General features: G+C 47.0%; 6 protein-coding genes across 6 annotated transcripts; 3 read left to right on the top strand and 3 right to left on the bottom strand.

Moving 5' to 3' along the window:
- Nucleotides 1-694: 694 nt before the first annotated feature.
- F5147DRAFT_746856 (uncharacterized protein) lies at nt 695-1,507 on the top strand (the record flags this gene model as incomplete). Its single annotated transcript, XM_041439891.1, has 2 exons — nt 695-771; nt 823-1,507. 2 exons carry the CDS (start codon nt 695-697, stop codon nt 1,505-1,507), a joined length of 762 nt encoding a protein of 253 aa, XP_041290086.1.
- Nucleotides 1,508-1,578: 71 nt separating this feature from the next.
- Nucleotides 1,579-5,552, top strand: F5147DRAFT_292054 (P-loop containing nucleoside triphosphate hydrolase protein). The gene is made up of 28 exons (XM_041429064.1): nt 1,579-1,679; nt 1,727-1,820; nt 1,873-1,886; nt 1,941-2,000; nt 2,053-2,093; nt 2,149-2,184; nt 2,231-2,264; nt 2,319-2,333; nt 2,387-2,463; nt 2,515-2,563; nt 2,621-2,712; nt 2,772-2,786; nt 2,844-2,947; nt 3,018-3,305; nt 3,361-3,430; nt 3,480-3,529; nt 3,580-3,617; nt 3,681-3,698; nt 3,758-3,780; nt 3,830-3,854; nt 3,913-4,034; nt 4,081-4,122; nt 4,177-4,257; nt 4,312-4,573; nt 4,624-4,914; nt 4,972-5,036; nt 5,088-5,212; nt 5,266-5,552. The coding sequence occupies exons 1-28, from the start codon at nt 1,658-1,660 to the stop codon at nt 5,516-5,518; spliced, it is 2,406 nt and encodes an 801-aa protein (XP_041290085.1). The 5' UTR covers nt 1,579-1,657; the 3' UTR covers nt 5,519-5,552.
- A 620-nt stretch (nt 5,553-6,172) lies between these two features.
- Nucleotides 6,173-7,493, bottom strand: F5147DRAFT_838803 (uncharacterized protein). The gene is made up of 5 exons (XM_041444180.1): nt 7,350-7,493; nt 7,079-7,297; nt 6,841-7,029; nt 6,696-6,792; nt 6,173-6,638 (listed from the first exon to the last, which is right to left on the bottom strand). The coding sequence occupies exons 1-5, from the start codon at nt 7,371-7,373 to the stop codon at nt 6,496-6,498; spliced, it is 672 nt and encodes a 223-aa protein (XP_041290084.1). The 5' UTR covers nt 7,374-7,493; the 3' UTR covers nt 6,173-6,495.
- An 837-nt stretch (nt 7,494-8,330) lies between these two features.
- Nucleotides 8,331-10,135, top strand: F5147DRAFT_707650 (transcription initiation factor TFIID subunit A-domain-containing protein). Its single transcript, XM_041438080.1, has 6 exons — nt 8,331-8,602; nt 8,664-8,753; nt 8,808-9,000; nt 9,074-9,243; nt 9,297-9,411; nt 9,463-10,135. The coding sequence occupies exons 1-6, from the start codon at nt 8,402-8,404 to the stop codon at nt 9,651-9,653; spliced, it is 960 nt and encodes a 319-aa protein (XP_041290083.1). The 5' UTR covers nt 8,331-8,401; the 3' UTR covers nt 9,654-10,135.
- A 284-nt stretch (nt 10,136-10,419) lies between these two features.
- F5147DRAFT_746854 (DNA mismatch repair protein MutS) lies at nt 10,420-14,669 on the bottom strand (the record flags this gene model as incomplete). The annotated part of the gene is made up of 22 exons (XM_041439890.1): nt 10,420-10,609; nt 10,665-10,760; nt 10,810-11,101; nt 11,124-11,265; nt 11,554-11,580; nt 11,629-11,646; nt 11,702-11,864; nt 11,915-12,101; nt 12,151-12,192; nt 12,400-12,483; nt 12,538-12,619; nt 12,673-12,780; nt 12,834-12,893; nt 12,948-13,025; nt 13,076-13,323; nt 13,373-13,449; nt 13,504-13,539; nt 13,593-13,708; nt 13,760-14,037; nt 14,093-14,173; nt 14,222-14,319; nt 14,434-14,669. 22 exons carry the CDS (start codon nt 14,667-14,669, stop codon nt 10,420-10,422), a joined length of 2,739 nt encoding a protein of 912 aa, XP_041290082.1.
- Nucleotides 14,670-14,938: 269 nt separating this feature from the next.
- On the bottom strand, nt 14,939-16,545 carry F5147DRAFT_707632 (band 7 family-domain-containing protein). Its single transcript, XM_041438079.1, has 9 exons — nt 16,284-16,545; nt 16,200-16,233; nt 16,100-16,148; nt 15,974-16,052; nt 15,737-15,921; nt 15,554-15,679; nt 15,441-15,503; nt 15,206-15,383; nt 14,939-15,150 (listed from the first exon to the last, which is right to left on the bottom strand). Exons 1-9 carry the CDS (start codon nt 16,531-16,533, stop codon nt 15,107-15,109), a joined length of 1,008 nt encoding a protein of 335 aa, XP_041290081.1. The 5' UTR covers nt 16,534-16,545; the 3' UTR covers nt 14,939-15,106.
- Between the last annotated feature and the right edge of the window lie 12 nt (nt 16,546-16,557).

Genomic DNA, 16,557 nt, shown 5'->3' with positions numbered 1-16,557 from the left:
GAATGTCCCCTGGCGTGATATGAAATCCCGGTAACTTGAGATCTCAAAGTCATGAATACCAGAATCACATACTAAATGTTGTAGCTGCCAACAATATTATGCGATTCATCATTCTGTACGACATACTAAGCGATCTTCCCGAGAAGAGATGGGCGCCTGACAACTTGAACCCATCAAAGACGTCATGCCACATCGGTAGCTGATTGTTTTTGGTCCTATGTCCTGTTTGCGTAAGTCTCGATGATGTCTATGAGTGGTGAAAACGAACCGTGACACCTCCCGTCAGCGCAGACACTGCAGAGGTGGGACAATCCTGCCAGTAGCTTGACACCTGATAGGAACATCGGCAACATCAAGAAATCTGTCAAGTTCTTAAATAGCGACGACTTAGCGAGGGAAACGGTAATTTTTGGGAAAATATATACCTCCAATGTGCTCGAGAATTCCTTCAGTAGCCAAAGCGTTGCAAGTTGGGCCATTTTGATACAAGCATATCTTGAAGAAGGATGGGTGGGCAGGAATGCGGCCTCCCGTGATCCGTCTGCTGCAGTTATGACTATCTGGACAAGATATTCTTCATGTGTGAAAATGACAGCTTTCACGGGTCAGCGAACCGGTGACCTGCCAGCGAGACACTCAAAATTTCTGGGATTATAAATACCAGAATCACATCGTAAGTACAGCTACTTGCAAAATGCAACCCATCATCCTGTATGACATACCATCCAAGCTCCCCAAGAAAAAATGGGCACCCAACCCATCAAAGACAAGGTGCTGTGGGCGCATTGCAACGCCTGATGACCGACTCACACTACACGTCAGATTCTGTTTCGGCCACAAAGGCCTTCCGTATGAGGTTATCTGGGTGGAGTTTTGTGACATTGTTGCAACCATGAAAGGTATCGACGCATCTCCAACAGCTGGGAAAAGATACACCGTGCCAACCATTAAAGACCCCAACACTGGCGTAGTGGTCTCCGACTCCCATGCTATTGCCAAATACCTCGACGAGACCTACCCTGACAAGCCACTTATACCCCGCGGGGCACACGTACTCTTAGAGACATTCGAGACCCTGTATATCAACACAGTCATGATGCCGTCCTTCAAGCTCCTCATGACCAGAACTCTCGAGATACAGAATGATATTAGTCGGCAAGTATTCATCCAATCGCGGTTAAAAATGTTTAGAGAAACACATTGGGAAGATATGGCTCCTGAGGGGAAGGCGCAGCAAATGTGGGCTGCGTTAAAGAAGAACCTTGGTGTGGTGGACGGGTGGTATCAAAAGAGCGGGGGTAGGTGGATTATGGGAGACACGTTCTCGTTCGCAGATATCGTCGTGGTGTCTTGGATGGTTTGGTGGAACGCTATCTTGAACAAACAAGAACGCCAAGAGATCCACACATTGCACGGGGGAAGATGGGCACGTCTTTTGGCAGATGTGAATGCCGAGTGCAACACAGAGTTAGGCTCCTTTGAAGAACATAGTCGTTCCCTCTTATGAGTTTCGCTAGTATGTAGCCAAAGAAACAGTTGTGACCGATTTGGCCTCGCACAAATAAGGACAAGTTGATTGTCACGCACGTGACCGCGTTGCCCCGCACCGCGACTCCAACTTGAACGCGTCCGTGCTTGCCATGAATATATCCCAACGATGAGCTGTAATTATATCTTCGGTATGAACTGAGGCAGGAATTAATGGATATTACTTATTTTAATCTAGGCACCGAGGAAGATTCTCTTGTATCCCAGGCCCCAGATACCCTTCAAAATCTCGCGGCAGAAAATGAAGCTGAGAAGGCGGCAAACTGTGCTAGGTTCGTTAGGCATATGTTTGAATCTTGTCGTACATTCTTACATATTGTGCAGAATCCTGACGGAAAGTAGGTTCCTAGTCAATCTCATTATCCGGTGCCACTGAAACGACCAATGATCAGCTTTCGGCCATACGGAGTACAAGGGGAAGCAAAAAGAAATTGTCGAGGCTGCTAATTCTGGTGAGTCATCATGGCACAATTGTGTCAAACAAATCAGTTATTCGTTATACAGGATTGGATGTCTTTGTATTAGCGCCGACGGGAATGGGCAAGGTATTTGCAAATGAACTCGAATAACAACAGGTCCATTACATCTTTCGGTCTACAGAGCCTGTGCTTTCAGATTCCAGCAGTCGCAGATATGGTATGCTTTTAAAACCATTATTTGACAGGAGCTGATTTCATCATAGTTCGGCATTTCCATCGTAGTTTCACCACTATTGGGTCTGTCAAACCTACCAATTGAAGTTGGTTTAATAAACTGACATATTACTCCAGCCCTGATGAAAAACCGTACGTTGCGTGCCTGTTCGTTTTTTTATTTGAGGCTGGACTGGATTGTGCAGAAGTATCAAGTTTGCGCCGCAAAGGACTCCCTGCCGTCTCTTGGACATCGGACACACCGAAGGGTGAACGAGATCAGGTATTGCTGCTGCTTTTGTATCATTTGATTTTTCTGAGTTATGTCCTGTAGATTATTGAAGACCTCGAATCAGGGAGCCCGCAAACTCGTCTTCTATATAGTGAGCTTGCTTAACACGAGAATGCATATGCAGCGAGCTGATCACAATTTCGATCAGCCACACCTGAAAAGCTGTGCACGCGTGAAATGATGCGTCTTCTTGAAATTGTTCATGCGAAGGGTGAACTTAACAGACTGGTTGTGGACGAGGTAAGCGCTATCTATGGACAACGTGAAAACTGCTCATTCATTCTTTGTTTCTTTCGCAGGCTCACTGCATCTCTGTAGGTATCGTGACCCTTCTTGCTTTCAGAACTTATTAACAACAATGGTCTCCACAGGAGTGGGGCCACGACTTCCGTGAGGAATATCGCAAGTTGGGCTCTTTTCGGGAACGATTTCATGGAGTGCCCATCATGGCCCTGACAGCAACAGCAACCCCGAGGTATGTCCGTCAGACTGCAGGCATTATGCTCTAATTTTTTTATTCTATATTTACATTGTTATGGTTCCAGTGTTCAAACAGACATTATACGCAGCCTCAATATGTCCGAAGAAAGATTGTTTACCGCTTCGCACCCCTTTAACCGCGCTAACTTATTCTATGACATCAAATGCACTGCGGCGCTCGACTCCCTGTCCCGTATGTCAGCCGTATACGATTTTGTAATGACCCTACACCGTCGTCGGGCCCGACCAAGCTCCGGGATCATCTACTGTCGTGCCCGTCTGGCGTGTGATGAACTATCGGCCTTTCTAAGGGGAAAGGGCATCAGTGCCAGGCCATATCATCGCGGGATTAGGTGCGTCTGAAGCGAGTTCTAAAGCGAGGTCCCCGATGTGATTATGACTGTAAAGCTCTCATATGTTGGATAAGACGTTGAACGAATGGGAAGCAGGTGGAAATGGTGATGGTGGTGTCGATGTGGTGTGTCTTCTCCGTGTTCATCAATTGTCTCTTCTAACATATCACTTAGGTCTGTGCAACCATCGCTTTTGGAATGGGGATCGATAAAAGCGATGTTCGGTCAGCTCTCTCTTCTCCAGAGTCGGTGTGATATTGACGCTGATAATAAGTTATATTATTCACTATGACCTTCCGAAGAGCTTCGAAGGTGCGTGTTCTTCATGAACTACTGTGAGGGGCACCATTGACCGGTAGCCCATATTATACTCAGGGTATTATCAAGAGACAGGTATAGTGATGCCATCTTAGTTCGCCCATCTTATTTTCTAACTAGTTTTTTCCAAATAGGACGAGCGGGTCGCGACGGCTACGTGAGTTTGTCTTTCGTGCCACTTTCTCGTGCTGATTAGTTCCCTTTAGCCGTCTAAATGTGTGCTCTATTACTGTAAGGTCGTCGTTATCGTCACTAATGGACACAACTGATGTTTGGATGCAATTTACAGCTCGTGAAGACGCCTTTCGCCTCCGCAAGTTGGTATCTGATAGCCATGCCAAGAGACAACAAGCTGCAAGCACCACGTACGGTCCTCAACCCAGTCAAAGATCCATCGATAGTTTCAGTGCAGTAAGTGACTTTTCCTTGCTGGCGTCATAAGACTCATGAGTTCTAGTTGATTGACTACACAGAAAATGTAACTATGTGTCGACACGTGGTTGGTCTCATCCTGTTTAGTAGATTGATTTGATCTAATCCCAATCATATCAAGTCCATCTGCAAGTATTTTGGTGAAAAAATTAATACGAGTGACAAGGAGGTCGTCAAGAGCTACTGTAATAATATGTGTGATGTGTGTCTTCTCCATTCCCTCTCTCGGCTTAAACTGTGATAGAGCGCACCTCAGGTGTGCAAATACCCTGATAAGGTCCTGCGCCGAAAACAGAATCTCTCAGAGGACCGCGTTGCTGTACTGTCCAACTCACGTTCCTTCAATGCGGATGTATTCGAAGATGACGTTGCGAGTTCATGTCCGGTGCCTCAAAAGGCTCCTCCTGGTCAGCCTAATCCTGGACAAGCGGGAATTGGCGGGTCGAAAAGGCCCAACGCCTGTCCTGCAGGTCCGTCCACGAAGAAGGCAAAGCTAGAGGTACTGCCACCTGCATTAAGTGAGCATTACACATTCCAATATTGAGTAGTCCATCTGACACTGTGATAGTCACGAAGCCTTATAGTTCTGTTGGTACCTTAAGGAAGCCATTCAAAACACCATTTAAGGTGCCGTTCAAACAACCTCCACAAGAAGCGCGTGTTATCGAGTCTTTGGATGCTCAGCAGACCACCCAGAAACGTGAAGAACAAAACTACGACAATAACGAAATTGAAGTTGTCAAGGTTTGCTTCAATTCTACTTGGCAAGCTCCGCGAGACGAGTTGCTGCAAGATAACATCCTGGAAGAGGAACCTATGGACTTTAGTCAAGGTGGTGGTGATGTATCCCTCGACGATGGTACGTCCAAACACGAGCAGTAACCACGATGAATTTCTAAATATCACAATCTTTCAGAACTTCAGATACACCTACCCGAGATTGACATTGAACTGGAAATGATGTTCTCCAAGAAAATACCGGTAAGTTGAAATCCTGCATGGCGTACGAAAATAATGAACGATATCGCTTAGGAATCAGCAAGGAGAGAAGTCTTCCGCACTATTAGACAAGCTTTATACAAAGCTCTCCGCTGGGATGATGGCGAGGAAGGGTTGTGGGCCAATTTGAGCAATGCTCCATCCAATGCTGAAGCAAGGTACTCCTCACGTATTCACGAAGTGCTCATCTTGACGATTATCACCGGCCTAGACATCTACTCCTGGCAGAAGCCGCTAAAGAGATAGAGTACTCTGTGCACACGATGTCTGCCACTGAGTCTGGTTACAACCAGAAAGCAAAGGCAAAACTACGTGTGGTCAAGCTCATGGAGCACAGGGAAAGTCTTTGGCTGATCGATGCAGCTCATTATGATGAGGATGAAGAGGAGGCGATCGAGATGATAGGATTATTGAGGAACATCTGCAGTCGCTGGAGAAACACCGGTAAAAGAAAAGGCCCATGATCTTTGTCTCTCGCCTGTATGTATGTGCGATATATAATTTATTGGACAGCCTAAGTGTGATGAATCACTATAGCCAGATGGACCACCCGGGATATTCAAAATGCTGAGACGTGCCTGACACAGTATGTCCTGCAGCCATGCCACGTACAACAGATAATCCGCGCTGAGATGTTCGGCAATGTATGTAGCTGTCTGCTACATCTAGTTTCCTCGTTTGTGAATGCAAGACCATTCTCCGTTCGAGTGGAACTTTCGTCTTTATACTGTGCATAGCAATGTAATGCGGTCGCGAGATAGTCGTTTGCAAGATGTCGCAATTTTGCGATGATTCCGTCACGAACGCTTTTTGGGTCACTTCAAGGCGATACTCGAGAAGAATGCTGCGGTTAGACAGAATTGCCACTTTGACGCGAGAAAAATACCTCAACGTGGAGACACGTTGTACTTGAAAGAATTAGGCGTCCGGCAAGAAAAACGAGTGCAGTGTACGTACCTGAATATACAGCTTGGGCAAAAGAAAAAAGGATCTGGCGCACGGCAGTAACCTAAAAAAAAAAGCAAGACATGGTACAAGTTACAACACAACCATATATAGAAGTCTAGCTACTCGGACTCGGCTGTGGCGAATTAGCGGTTTTATATCAACACGTGAGTAGAGTCCAACTTTGACCCGTCTCCTGTGATTTCATCAAGTTCACGTTGATAGACTCACGAGTGTTTCGAAGGGTGCTCACAGAGACAGACAGAAGCGAGAAAGAATTGATATCAATTGCTCTCACGCCGATGGTACTGGTATATGTGAAGTAAATGTAACTAAATACTACTTCACTACTGTTACAACCAAGCACGCAATACCCACCGGAGTGTCGTCCACCCCGTTATTGGGCTGTAATTTATGGTACATCCATACAAGCGCTAAAGATTCCAACAGGAAAAAGGCGAAAAAATAAGGGTAGAAACTCCCAATGGTGTCTGGATCATTGTGATTTGAGGCCTTTCGCATACCTCCACGCGAATTCCGTCAATGTTGCCCCAATGCAGATGGCGTACATGACTAGCCAGAGCGCAGTGATGACGCGGCAGACAGTATTTTGCAAGTTAAAGCCTGATATCAACATCGCTGCGCACGAAATAACACATGAGGACCCAGAGAGAGCATTGAATTACCGGAGCTCACCGAATATGAAACAATTCAGGGAGAGGCCAACAAATAATATGGGCATGATGATCGATAACAGGTAGGGAAAGAGGAAGCAGCCGCCTATCCTAAGTTGCTGATAAGATGTCAGCCGGTGTCATGGGTAAAGCAGGAATACCCTTACTTCTCGAGTCCACTGCCGATCAGTGTGTATCCAGCGAATCATGCTCAAACCAGATGTCATCACTGCAATCATGGCCAGCATGAGTGACATAAAGAGCAGGAAATAGGTTGCAGGTGAGGAATAGTTAAAGTAAGACACAAGAGAACCTGTGGACACGAAAACAGCATTTGTCGCGAGAAGCAGGCTAGCCTTGAACGATGTCAGCGGCAGTTTGAACTCGGGGAATGGAATAGCTTACTACGGAGATAGTGTTGGACAGGATGGAGCACAGTTTTTTCCTCACGTCCTCAAATCCTTCTTTGGATTGCAGTGACTCCCAGTGATCTTCAAGATCAGGGCGTCCGAGTGCCAAAAAACAAAGTACTCTCGTTAAAGAAGACGTGTCACGAAGAGATGCGGGGATTGTTTGCTCTTCGGTGAGTGATCCTTCATCAGGGGTTCCGTGGAACGTGGAAACCTAACATCCTAATTCAGTTCTATGACAGCAAATCTTTGTTTTCAAAGCACACCTCCGGAAAATACTGTAGGGCCATGGCGAGCACTATGTCAAAGGGGTGAGGTGAGGTGAATTGATGCTACGTCTCGACATGTTGGGGACTTTTTGTAGTTCCCAAATCTTCTGCGTATGAACTATGATTCGGACACTATGGCTGTGTTGGTGCAAAATCCCTCAGTGACAGCGGCGAATTTTTGGCCCCCGCGGTGACGAAAAAGGGAATACAATCCCGGACACAATCAACCATAATTGAAAAAGTATATCTGCGTACCACTCGGCGCGGACCTTGCGCGCGAGGCACTCGTGCACTGTCTTGCAAAAGGACGAGATTGACATTACGAAGTGCAAGCTAAGCGTGTGCTCCAGCTCGAAGGACTTTTCACTGTGCTTGAGCTTGAAAGCTTGACCGGTGTTATGCCCTTCAAACTGCACCCGCTACTTTCAAATATGGGATACGCTAGTAGTGTGGTGTTTAAAATTTAACCGCAAATCCATGTAACCTCTTACTAGTATTAGTAAACCGATTTGAACGATGAACGCAACGATGTTACATAAATTGGCTGACTACGCTACTAGTATACTGATGCTAACTCAGGTACTACATATATTCCTCGTCAGTTCATCGAAGTATACAATAAACGAAATCACGAATGTGACTGCAGGACACCCAGTGTACATCCGCTTCGAGGATGACTTGAGTATTCACTTAGAAAGCCCTTCAATTTTATCTGCCGAACTTTTGGTCGCAAACTCAGACATGGGATCCTACAGGTAAGACGAAGAGGTCTTGAATTGCATGATCTGTATGACGGCCGCTATAATGAGAGGCGATTGCGGCTATTTTCATATTGATTTCATTTTTTCGTCTTACCGCTTCTATTACCTGTGGAGCTAGACCCTTTACGGTACTGTTCTGGCGGAACAAGGGCGGAATACGTCCCCAGGATGGCACCAGGAGTCAGGAGTTCGCTGCTTCCCTCTGCAGGTGGGCCATGGAAGAAGTAACTTTTTCTCACGGTCGCGCCACGCCTCTAGGAGTTGGACAACGAGGAGGAGAAATCATAAATGGCGACGAACGAAGCAGCAACAACAACAGCGGCTCCTCCAAACCCCGCGAACATAATTACCGCCCTGACTAGTGCCTTTAAAAGTCAAAATGGCGAGGCAGCATCGAGCACGCGCATAGCCCAGCTCCTCGAGCAGAATATGGGCCAGCTTGGCGAGCTTATGCGGCAGGGCAAGCTCACTGCCGTACAGATCCAGCAGGTCCGTCGGCTTTTAAACCAAGTGAGATTTATTTTGTCTCACCTGGGCGTCTTATCTGTAGCTGAAAGATTACGCTGAAAAACACAAGTCCGCGACCAGTGCTGCTTCGGGAAATGTGGCTGGCACCTCAACCGCGAATGGCGGTACGAAGGTAATGATGACTCAATGGGTAGGAACCTCCTTTATCTCATCCCCTTTGTGGTAGACTGGGGCTACTGCAACAACTGCTACCGCTTTTAAAAGCGGGTCACCAGCACCTCTTCTTACATCCACACCTGGTGACGGGTATCCCATTAGCCAAACTCTCAACACCACCAATCCAGGACCCGTCCAGTGGGCAGCTGCACAGCAAGGAAGACCAACTCTCACAGGTGGAATGACTAGCGGCAGAGTGTCTGGTGAGTTCCTGATGATCATTTGCGGGGAAAGTAGCGATCCCCTCCGAGTAATAATTTTGATCTATATCGCCAGGTACCCCTGCTCAGATCGCACGATCCACGGACGATGCTGGTATGCTCAGCATAGAAGACAACCATCCACGAAGAAAGAATACCCCGGGAGATCAGAGCATGAGACGGTCGATACAAGACCTCGTCTCAAGTGTTGATCCCAATGTTCGGATCGAACCTGACGTGGAGGATGTAAGTCACTGTACTCAAATCCTTCGACATGTCCTTCATTGTACCATCTACAGCTACTTCTTCAAATCGCCGACGAGTTCATCGACTCGGTCACAAACTTCGGTTGTCGACTAGCAAAACATCGCGGCGGCGACACGCTCGAAGTCAAAGACCTCCAGCTTCACCTTGGTAAGTCTGATCAGTTCATTCTTCCTCGTTCTACTCACCACTCTGTCTCAGAACGCAACCACAATATCCGTATTCCCGGATTTGCATCCGATGACACGCGAATAGCCTTATCTCAGGCTGCTGTGGGACCTTCCGTGCCTGCAGCGGCAACAAAGAAAACAGCCCAGGGCACATCCATGACTTTACGCAGTCACCGCTTGGCGCAGGTGCAACAAGCGAAGAGGGAAAACAAGCTCGCATAGTGAATCGCGCTGGACATTCTTGCTTTCTTTGCTATCCCTTTTTCTTTGCTTGTTCGACTTGTAATGTATAAGTGCCCATACCATAGTATCTCAAGATCTCACACTGACAGGGTGCTCCTCAGGACTTTAAAATGCTACTAATATACTAGTTCTTATTCAAGGAGGGTTGAGTCTGAAGATGATGAAGTACTCCGAGACCGTTAATGATACTTGGCGAGGTGCGTGTTCACCCAGTATAGTAAGGTTTAGTTTTTGGGCTACCCAAGTGAGCGAGGTACGAGTGTAAGAATTGTGACTTTGTGATGCAGCACTTGGCCTCTCTTGTTTCCGCACCAGTGCTCACGCTACGCTCCAGCAGGCTCAAACCTCCTTTTCCCCAGCTACCACTCACTTGTCCTCGTTGTCTCTCGTATCCTCGTAGCCTACATTACTACTTGTCCCTAAAGGCAGTCAGTTTCAGCTTTATACTAGTACTATGCATCCCTCTTCCGGGTCCAGGGGCCCGGGCGGCTGGTATTCAGACCTGCTGAATTCGAGGCTGCTGCGGCGAGGCTTACCCACCGGTGCTCGCAGCTCACGTCGGCTTTCTCTTGGACAGCTTGGGGGCCAAGTCGTCCCTTCGTGCTGTTCTCTCTACCACTACCAAGACCCCTGCACGACAGCAAACACGATTTTTTCCCCGAGAATTGAGTGAGAACGCTTTGTTTGTATTTTCTGGAGTCACAACAATCTTTACAATGGTATCATACACATGGATAGAACGTAATCATTCATGAGGAGCCCGACCAAGCGCCTTTACAAGTCTTGATTTGATGTCTTGTTCATGAAAATCGTTCGTAAGATCCATAGCCAGAAATTTGTAGGTGGTGATTCCGGCGGCCTTGATATTTTCTTGTTCCTCTGCGGTCATCTTCTCTTCCAAAAGCTGCCCTAGTTCATGGTCGCCCAACAATTTGCTTGACATATCAGTGAATAATTTCTCCGTAGGTGTGTAAGAGGAAGGGAAACTACCTGACGTACTGCGCACGCTGCGCAATACGGGACGGCAAACCAAACATCGTAGCACATTGAGCTGCATGAGAATTGAGGGAAAGACCCGGGGACACACTGGTTCGTTAATTAGGTACGCCGATGATCGCATAAACCCAGAAGGTACCGATAAAGATAGGTTATTTTCTCTCCAGGGGCAGCGACGAATGTAGGTTCCAAACGTTCGTGATCCGTTAAGTCTAGGTCTTCAGATATCGACACGTCACCGGGATTGAGGTTGTTGCCTTTGCTTGAAGTGAAGAGCACTTGCATGTGAAAAAACATGATCGGAAACTTGTGGGGATCGAGCATGTCCTTCTGAAAGACTTCATGGAAATGTGTGGCAGCTAAAACCTTAGGACACTGAGATCCTCTGTTGAGAAGATGTTTGATGACACCGCAAAACAACCCAGCCCCATCTATGGACAAGTAAGAATCGACAATTATGTTTGTACCGTGAAGCGAACGAGCCTGTAGGGATCGTCCCCTTTCCGAATTCGTCAAGGAGAATGAGAGAGTTTGCGGTACAATTCCGGAGGGCTAGGGAAACCTGATTGAGATCAATCATAAAAGCAGATTGAGCCTTGCAGCCAGTTTAGTATGGGAGGAAACCGGGGGCACTGCAATAATACTTTGGATACTGATTCGCGGGTCTGTATGCGAGTAAAGACTGTAGAGAAAGGTTAGTTGACATAAAGCGAAAAAGTCCAGAACGTCACTTTTGTCGACGATTCCTAGGGTGGCAGATGCCGCTGGAACGAAACTTCACAAGGTCATGAAGTACGGAAGCAATCACGAGTCCCTTACCAGCCGATCTAAGTTGTTATGAGTGAGTTATGAGTGGTCCGATAACTCAAAAGCGGTTGCCAACCTGGGCCATATATTGAATCAGAGCAACCTGGACTCATTTCAATACATCCTGGCATGTGACTGGTCAGATCTTTACCTGTTTTAGGTAGACGCTCTGCATTGTGCAAGAGGGAATTGAGCTGATATTGTAACGTGTAACTTGAACCTACTTTTCCGCATGCATTCGCGCCAGTGCACAAAATAATGCTGCTACACATAGGCAGATTGTCAACTTCTGTCTGTGGTTCGGCGCTGTCACTGAAGCCGATACCAGCTACAAGCTGAGCATCATTGGGAACAAAAATGTCGACTACCTGCTCTTGTAAGGGATGTCTTACGAGAGAAGGTTAATAATGTAGCAAGTAGCACTCCACGATGCTCACCGTCCTTGATCGATGTCGATAACAGGATCCTCTGACATCTGAGGCCGACAGTAATTGTACGCCCGAGAAGCCTCTGCAAAGGCTAGCAGGCAGTCCAGTTCGGCACAAACGTCACATGCTTGTCTCATCCCTTCGCTGAATACAAGGATCCGTTCCAAGAGCTCTTGGACGATCTCTATTTCACGGTCTGTTGCACGTGAGTTTTTTTACTGATGAGAAGCTATCAAAACTCGCACCGACTATTAATGGGTGGAGATCGCCGATGTGCATATCCATGTCTTAGACCTGAATCACACGCGTTCTCAGAATAAGGATCAAGGAAAGCTTACCATCCATCTCTTCCGATTTGAAATACACATGGGCGCTGAAAAAGACGCTGTTCAGTTACAAAGTTAATCATTAACAAGACTTATCGCTTGCTCTGAGGAGAACTGAACGATTAGGTCAGTCCGCCACATCAGATATAGCAAGGACAACGCCGGGACTCGCCTGGAAGCTCCATCCATCTAGAACCTTGATGCCCTCCTCAGTCGTCCATTCCTCCTGCATCGGAACGCAGATCAAAAAACCTGCGGATTGAAATCGTTGAATATACACCTATACTAGGTTCGAGAATGCATCACCTAGCTGTGGGAAATATACCACGTTCAAGGACGCCGTATAATCTACAGGAATCTTTTGGCATATTTGCTCAGCGACTTTACACTATAACATGATGAGCAAATGACAGAGCATCTTTAAGACAGGAATAACCCCACCAAGACAGCGTCCAATCCGGCGTAAACGTGTTTCCTCTGATCTAGTTCCTTGTCGATGTACGGCCTAACACATATGCGATTGTTATTGGTAGATTCCTCCCAGTCAATCTAACCAGTGAAGGGGTAACTTGATAAATATAAACAATGATGCAAGCACTTACTGTCTCGTTGACAGCATTTCCGGTGTCCTTGAAGCTCGCAATGTCCAACGTTGCAACCAGCTAACAGTTCATTCAATCCAGCTTCTCCTGGCGAGCCGCTCACCAATACCATACCTTTCGTACTACCTCTACTCGATCACCTCCGTGAAGTTCCGCCAGGGCGTCGCGTAGCATTGCAGAGTGATATGTAAACTTCGCTTGACGTCAGGTCGAATTTGAAACTAGGACCGCGTGAATCATACCTTCACCAGGCCTTGCCAGTCACTGACGCCAGCTTTCCCAGATCGCAGGAGTCCGAGGATCCTCGGAATATTCTTGATACCTTTCAAGTGAGTTTGCAAAGCACTCGCAGGTGCTAAGTTCTCCGGATGTAGAAAGCAGTCAATAGCGTCATGACGGGCAGCGATTACAGGAATGGATAGAGAGGGGCGCACGAGCCAGGTGCGGAGTAAGGAACGACCCAAGGGTGTCCGAGTATTGTCAAGGATACCTGTAGCATATTGATGAACGTGACGACATCGAAAATCGTGACAACATACCAAAAAGCGACAAACCTTCTTTTGTCTTATCAGAGTGGATGGATGCGTGGCTCTCGTTTTCGAATATCTGGAGGGAACTGTGCTTTACCGGTTAATGTACTCTTGAGGCAACACCCTGATGCCCCGCTTACAAAAGTGCGTCAGCATTGATATGCATGACCTGATCTCTTAGAAAGGAGTCAACACAATCCTATGTAAAACGTTTGCAATGCCGACTCACATCGTCAACACTTCGATGCCGGAGATATGGAGCCCCTCGACGCCTGCATCATCATCCAGTTCACCTGCTGCTCGCTCCCTCGCAAGGTAGTCGAGCAGAGCGCCAAGGCATGAGATCTACGGTTTCAGATATGAGACAAAATACTGCATCCGCGTATCTAGACGCACACAAAGAGGAGAAGATTCCACGGATGCATAGTTGGCCAACCTAATCGCCGCGTTCCATCTTTTCATGGTTGGGTCGCCTGCCGGCTGTTTGCGTTTCTGCATGAATTCATATGCGTTTCTTGGCTCAGCGCCTGAACTGCTGTCGGATGACAAACATTGACCAGTATCTTCGGTTGTCAACTCGGAGAGAAAAGGGAGCGACAACAAGCGGTCTCTCCCTCTGTGTGGAGTGAACTCTTTATGTGGCCTGATTTGAAAGACACCTCCAGAAGCCTCAGCTGAGTCGTTGAGTTGAGTACCTGCGCATATATGCAGTGGCAATAGAGAGCATACCAAATTTCTGAAGGACCGATATAAACGGGTCGTCGGCTTTGGAGCTGGTCAACACTATGTCAGCGTTGCATTGTTCTAGAACTAATACGGGTTCAGATGGGCGAAATGATGAAAAGGATTCCACTCAACGCATGTTCGTAAGATCGAAGTGAACATCCTCTTGAGTATCTTCAAGCACATAGATTATACACCTGACAGAATCATAGTATGCGCCTGCAACGCGTCCTCTGGAGAAAACACGCTAATATGCATTGGAAACATGCACTCATTGAACGACTTACGATTGGCAAGACATCGTCAAGCAGATCTGACTAGATGGTCAGCTCCACGGGACACAACACTCTTTGAGAAATTTCACCTTTGATGTGTTCGCATCGTCCTCCAAAATACTGTTCTTCGTATTTGCTACCGCTGCCACTGATTCAGAATTACCCTCCCATCTGACTTTCTTTCGTGGCAACTGGGAGCTCTCTTCAGTGTCAGACTCGGCTGTCTGATTTCGCTCGTGGTTTTGTGCGCTCTTAGCAACTTTATTTTTACGCTGATTAGAAGACCTATTTTGTTTTGTCCTCTTCATGTCGTTCCGATGTGTGTCTGTGGATGGTAAGCGGTAACTTGCAAGGCAACAACTTGAAGTTATACTTTTACGACTGACAGGCACTAGCAACCTTGCCAGATCCAAACCGAGTCCTCGCGAAATATCATTATGTCAGGTCTGAATATGTCATGTGCGGTTTCATTACTAGCGTCAACGCTTTTTGGCATGTCATTCATTCATGTAGGTGACCGAAAATCCCGCTACATACTTATCTTTTCATCTTTGTGTTCTACTAGTAATGCTGGACTCCGACTGGGAGTCGTCCACCAGAGACGCGCAATCAGCCAAGTAAATGCGTCAATAGAAGATGTGTGTTCCTGCAGTTTGAAGTTCAATGTGCAAGCTCATAGTCGACATGTGCATTTTCATTAGCAACGACGGTATGATGATGACGAGATGCGGACAAGGTAATAGGATTACTTCTTTACTTTCAGTAACTCTTTTGTGTCCTCTCCAGTCACTGTGTAACAAGGAATTTGTTAGTAGCAATCGTCACAAAGCAGGAGACAACATACCATTCAACAAGAGGCTCTGGGCATCTAACATCACTTTATTCCCTGAGGAGGCTAGCATGTTGGCGATATCCCTTGCGGCCTCAAGCCGACGAAGCTCCAGAAATCCTTTATTCGTGCGCATGGCTTCACCAATCAGCTCAGCACTCTTTGCCTCACCTTGAGCTCGCACTATAATAGACTGCAGAAGACACATCAGAACTAAGAAAAACCGATAATCACTGCAAGGATATATTACCTGCTTTTCTTGGATGGCCTGATCAACCAAGAAGGCAGCCCTCAAAGCTGTTTGTTGAGCGACCTATAGGGCAAGATTACCTCGGTGAATGGGATATGTACCAGATTACTTGCCTGCTTGGCCTCGACAGCATGTGTAAACTCAGGTGAAAACGCCACATGGGTAATAGACACATCGTCTAGCACCACATTAAAGCGCAATGCACGATTCGTCAAGTTCTCGCGAATTAACCGGGACACCTGACACATAACCCATCGTCATTTTACAACAGGGTAGCAGGTGAAAATACTCCGCACCATCTCACGTTGTGTAATAAGCTGACTTGCATTGAACTGTGCGACCACACTTTTGAGGACTTCGTTGACTATAGACGGTAGTACGCGCTCGTCATAGTCTTTTCCCAGTTCACGGTATATTTGAGGCAGGGCAGATACAGCCGGCCGGGACAGAACTCTGCAAGTAATGTTGACCATTTGCAAATCTACAATTCCAAATTAAGCGGGTACAGGTATGCCGCAAGCTGCAAACGTCACCTTTCGTGCCAGTCAAACTTGCTACACTCCGAGGCTTTGCACGAATGTCGAAAACTATTGGAGTCTCAAACCAGGGAACCTGAGGAGTGTAAGCAAACAAAATGCGTTTAAAAGAGTGGTACGGACCATGAGATGTGTCCCTTCACTGTACACCTCATCCTTAACACCCTGGAGACTGAAGCCAGATGAGCCATCAACTCAGAAGGCGCCTGACACAACAGCCTACCGAGTATATTTGATAGCTCTGTGACCACCATCAACTTATTTGAGTTGTCAGAAACCGCTACAAAAATCCCGATACGAGGCACACCGTTGAACAAGCTCGCATTCAGAAGAAGTCCACCGCCCACTAGCGCGACTATAAGGCCTCCGCCTGCGAGGAAGCGACCTGGACCTCCTGGCATCCCACCACCACCTCCTGACTGACTAGCCCTCTTTATTTGTTGAGCAAAATTTCTGAATGCGTCTTGACTATTCATGGTGTTGATTATGCCCTGCAGAGTGAAGAAAGTTCGAAGCCTACTACGCAACACACCGGCACACGTCACGTGCTCCTTCATGACATTTCAAATTTTGCCCCCAAA

The sequence above is a fragment of the Suillus discolor genome (genome assembly GCF_016758755.1).
Source record: "Suillus discolor strain FC423 chromosome Unknown F5147scaffold_48, whole genome shotgun sequence".
Taxonomy (NCBI): domain Eukaryota; kingdom Fungi; phylum Basidiomycota; class Agaricomycetes; order Boletales; family Suillaceae; genus Suillus; species Suillus discolor.
Note: the sequence above shows the minus strand (reverse complement) of the source record. Positions and strands in the feature narration are given on the sequence as shown.

Bases quoted from the DNA above. Each gene is read 5' to 3' on its own strand.
- F5147DRAFT_838803 (XM_041444180.1), bottom strand. From the start codon at position 7,373: ATGGCCCTACAGTATTTTCCGGAG. The intron at 7,030-7,078 runs GTAAGCTATTCC...ACATCGTTCAAG, and splicing joins TGTCCAACACTATCTCCGTA to GCTAGCCTGCTTCTCGCGAC. The intron at 6,639-6,695 runs GTGAGCTCCGGT...TTTCGTGCGCAG, and splicing joins CCTGAATTGTTTCATATTCG to CGATGTTGATATCAGGCTTT.
- F5147DRAFT_292054 (XM_041429064.1), top strand. From the start codon at position 1,658: ATGAGCTGTAATTATATCTTCG. The intron at 2,001-2,052 runs GTGAGTCATCAT...TTCGTTATACAG, and splicing joins TGTCGAGGCTGCTAATTCTG to GATTGGATGTCTTTGTATTA. The intron at 5,037-5,087 runs GTAAGTTGAAAT...GATATCGCTTAG, and splicing joins TGTTCTCCAAGAAAATACCG to GAATCAGCAAGGAGAGAAGT.
- F5147DRAFT_707632 (XM_041438079.1), bottom strand. From the start codon at position 16,533: ATGAAGGAGCACGTGACGTGTGCCGGTGTGTTGCGTAGTAGGCTTCGA. The intron at 16,149-16,199 runs GTAGGCTGTTGT...ATCTGGCTTCAG, and splicing joins AGAGCTATCAAATATACTCG to TCTCCAGGGTGTTAAGGATG. The intron at 15,151-15,205 runs GTATGTTGTCTC...CTTGTTACACAG, and splicing joins CCAGAGCCTCTTGTTGAATG to TGACTGGAGAGGACACAAAA.
- F5147DRAFT_707650 (XM_041438080.1), top strand. From the start codon at position 8,402: ATGGCGACGAACGAAGCAGCAACAACAACAGCGGCTCCTCCAAACCCC. The intron at 9,244-9,296 runs GTAAGTCACTGT...TACCATCTACAG, and splicing joins TCGAACCTGACGTGGAGGAT to CTACTTCTTCAAATCGCCGA. The intron at 9,412-9,462 runs GTAAGTCTGATC...ACTCTGTCTCAG, and splicing joins AGACCTCCAGCTTCACCTTG to AACGCAACCACAATATCCGT.